The sequence below is a fragment of the Rhagoletis pomonella genome, unplaced genomic scaffold (assembly GCF_013731165.1).
Source record: "Rhagoletis pomonella isolate Grant_MI unplaced genomic scaffold, Rhpom_1.0 Rhpom_scaffold_08978, whole genome shotgun sequence".
Classification (NCBI taxonomy): domain Eukaryota; kingdom Metazoa; phylum Arthropoda; class Insecta; order Diptera; family Tephritidae; genus Rhagoletis; species Rhagoletis pomonella.
This window is the reverse complement of record NW_023467508.1, coordinates 1-2,816: the sequence shown is the minus strand read 5'-3', so window position 1 is coordinate 2,816 and position 2,816 is coordinate 1. Positions and strand designations below refer to the sequence as shown.

The 2,816-nt window shown below is 36.9% G+C and overlaps 2 protein-coding genes across 3 annotated transcripts; both read left to right on the top strand.

Annotated features, from left to right (window-relative positions):
- The first annotated feature begins 487 nt into the window (after positions 1-487).
- Positions 488-1,278, top strand: LOC118756138 (mediator of RNA polymerase II transcription subunit 14-like). 2 transcript variants are annotated; one of them, XM_036490926.1, is made up of 3 exons: positions 488-764; positions 832-1,037; positions 1,122-1,278. In XM_036490926.1, the coding sequence occupies exons 1-2, from the start codon at positions 596-598 to the stop codon at positions 1,035-1,037; spliced, it is 375 nt and encodes a 124-aa protein (XP_036346819.1). In that variant the 5' UTR covers positions 488-595; the 3' UTR covers positions 1,122-1,278. The 2 variants fall into 2 exon arrangements, with proteins under 2 accessions (XP_036346819.1, XP_036346818.1); XM_036490925.1 differs by having other exon boundaries at positions 1,099-1,278.
- Positions 1,220-2,799, top strand: LOC118756139 (the record flags this gene model as incomplete). The annotated part of the gene is given in 4 exon segments (XM_036490927.1): positions 1,220-1,351; positions 1,413-1,814; positions 1,893-1,995; positions 2,061-2,799. Coding segments are annotated over 3 exon segments (339 nt in total). The 3' UTR covers positions 2,161-2,799.
- Between the last annotated feature and the right edge of the window lie 17 nt (positions 2,800-2,816).

The following is a 2,816-nucleotide window of genomic DNA, read 5'->3' as shown; positions in this document are numbered from 1 at the left end:
ATACCTGTATAATAAACCAAATAGCCGGACAAAACGTTAAATGATATACATACATATGTATGTATGTATAAGTATGAGGGCGTATTGAACATTTTGAGTACGCAGATTTTTTAGGCTGGTATATTTATTTATGCTAAATATATTCCTTGATTTTGTTTTGTCACACTTTAGAAGTAAACGTCTTGGCTGTTCACCCAACCGCGTAGTAAAGACACAAACCTAAAGACAAAGTAATAAACAATTGAACTATAAATTTATTTATAGTTTCCGTTCCATCAATTTTTGCTCATTGTCGACTGCAGCCAGGTTTTTACCCTTTTAAAATGGAAGTGCTTTGAAGTTAGAGATAATAACTTGATACAGAACCGGATGATCCACATATCTACTTTCCAAATCAATTTACTAATTATTTAGTTAGCGTTGGGAGTATAATTTGTTATACAGTATATATATAGGAAAAACCTTGAAATTTAGGGGGGGCCGAAATTATCAAGCAAGCATTTCGTGGTAATATTTTTGAATATCTAGGCAAATATTTGAAAGTTAGGAGGGGGGGGCCCGGGCCCTCCCCCCCTGCCCCTACCTGGCTACGCCCATGATTACAGCAGAGGAATCGCAAAATACGCGTTTGGTTTGCAGTTCGAATCCTCCTTCCTATCCCCCAACTGTAAGCTCTGAAGTACCAAAAGTATACACGAAGCTGCTGCGTCTAATCGAATTTGATACTGTTGTCGCCACACATGGCCCTGGCATGGATGTGGATGGTAATAACTTTAAACAGATTTGTATACTCCATTTTGCTCATATTATTCTCTTTTTATTTCGCAATAGAACTGCCACCACACAAGCGTAAATCGAATAGTGAACTTGGACCACCTGCCAAGCAGCAAAAGACAATTTATCCAGCCTATTTTATACCAGAATTAGCGCACGTTATTGCGATGTTTTTTAATCTATCACAGGAATTGTCGAGACATGAAATACCAAATAGCGGCTTGCAAGTGGAAGCTAAGACTATGTTCAAACAGGCCAATTAGGTGAGGCAATTAAGCTTTAATTTGGGGCATTGAGTTTTGTGTTCACACACATACAATTTAGCTTATGCAATTAGTATTTGACAGCTGTGTGTTTTGATTTTACTTGTGAAAAATTCGGCGCGGAAAATGGAGAAAACTTGAGTTTAGGACGAATTTTACTAGCAGTCAATACTGTCAAAATTTGATTGCAGCTTGGCATTGTTGAGAAAAAGAAGGAGAAATAATTTGGTAGTCCTTCAAATTTAAGGATGCAGCAGCTACTGATCCTAGCAGCATTGGAACAAAATGCAACTCAAAGGTCGCTGTAGAAGCTGGTAAATTAAATTGAAATAAGTTTCAGTTTTTGTTCCAATCAATAATGTTTCCTTTTTACAGAATCGGCAATCTTCTTTTTGGGAGGTCAACTGCAGCTGCAATGATGACCACTTTTTCAAACCAGATTTTCGCATGACATGTGCCAGTTTTAACACACTCTGTGGCTTTCTCGGCAATTAAAAAAAAAAAGCCGATGCAAGCTGGCGCACGGCAATTTCATTGCAAAACGAGTAGCAATCGCTTTATTTGCCCTTTGTTCAGCTGGAGAGTATCGAGTAGTATATGAATTGTTTGGTGTTGGCAAATCAACTGTGTGTGCAATATTGATGGAATTCTGCGAAGAAGTGTGGCAAGCGTTGTCCACACAGTATATAAAGAAATTGCCACCCACGCAAGAAATAGTTGCTGAATGTGTGAATGGTTTTCATCGCCGTGGCTTTCCACAATGTCTGGGAGCAATTGGTAGGCAAATGGAAGATTTCCCATGTTAATATTAAAAAATGTAGACATTAATTTACAAATTCTTTTCCTGTTTTTTAGATGGATGTCACATCGAAATAAAACCAAACACGACTGATGCAACTGACTATTACAATTATAAGGGATGGTATTCTGTTGTACTTCTTGCGCTTGTGGATTACAGGTAAAAAATATATTTCTTTATTCCCGTTTATTTCATTGTTTAATAACAAAATATTATATGCGCAGATACCGTTTTTTATATATAAATATTGGTGCACCGGGACGTTGCAATCACTCCCACATATATAATCCATCCCTACTTAAAAAGGTGTTAACTGAGGACTAAGTATTGGCGGCCAATAAGAAGAATATATGCACAGAGACCGTTTTTTTATATATAAATATTGGTGCTCCGGGACGTTGCAATGACTCCCAAATATATAATTAATCCTTACTTAAAAAGGTGTTAACTGAGGACGAAGTATTGGCGGCCATTAAGAAGAATATATGTGGTGTACAAATGCCGGTCTGTATCTTGGGGGACTCGGCATTTCGTTCCACCACTTTAATGAAGCCATACGCCTTTTCTACGGCCTTGACAGAGAGACAAAAATTATTCAAATTATTTCAAAGTACAGAAGAGTGGTAGAGAATGCTTTCGGTCATTTAAAAGTCCGTTTTCGTCGCATTGGAAAAGGCTTAGATAACCGAATAGGGAACGCGCCGATGATTATTCGAGCTTGCTGTGTTTTACACAACTTTTTAAACGAAGAATGTGATAATATTAATCAAATATGGTTGGGAAATTTGGAATAATTTGAACGAAATCGGGAAAACCCTTCGCAAAATGTTGTACTTGGTGATAACGAAGCCTCAGCTGAAATCATAAGACAATCGTTGTGTTCTTATTTTGGGAAGTAAAAGTTATTCTTTCTCCATAACTTTTTATTGAAAAAATTTATTTATTTATTCGCATTCAGAAAGTAATTGATAAGTTTTATT

Coding starts and splice junctions, on each gene's coding strand:
- LOC118756138 (XM_036490926.1), top strand. CDS start 596: ATGATTACAGCAGAGGAATCGCAAAATACGCGTTTGGTTTGCAGTTCG. Junction 765..831: donor CCCTGGCATGGATGTGGATG/GTAATAACTTTA, acceptor ATTTCGCAATAG/AACTGCCACCACACAAGCGT.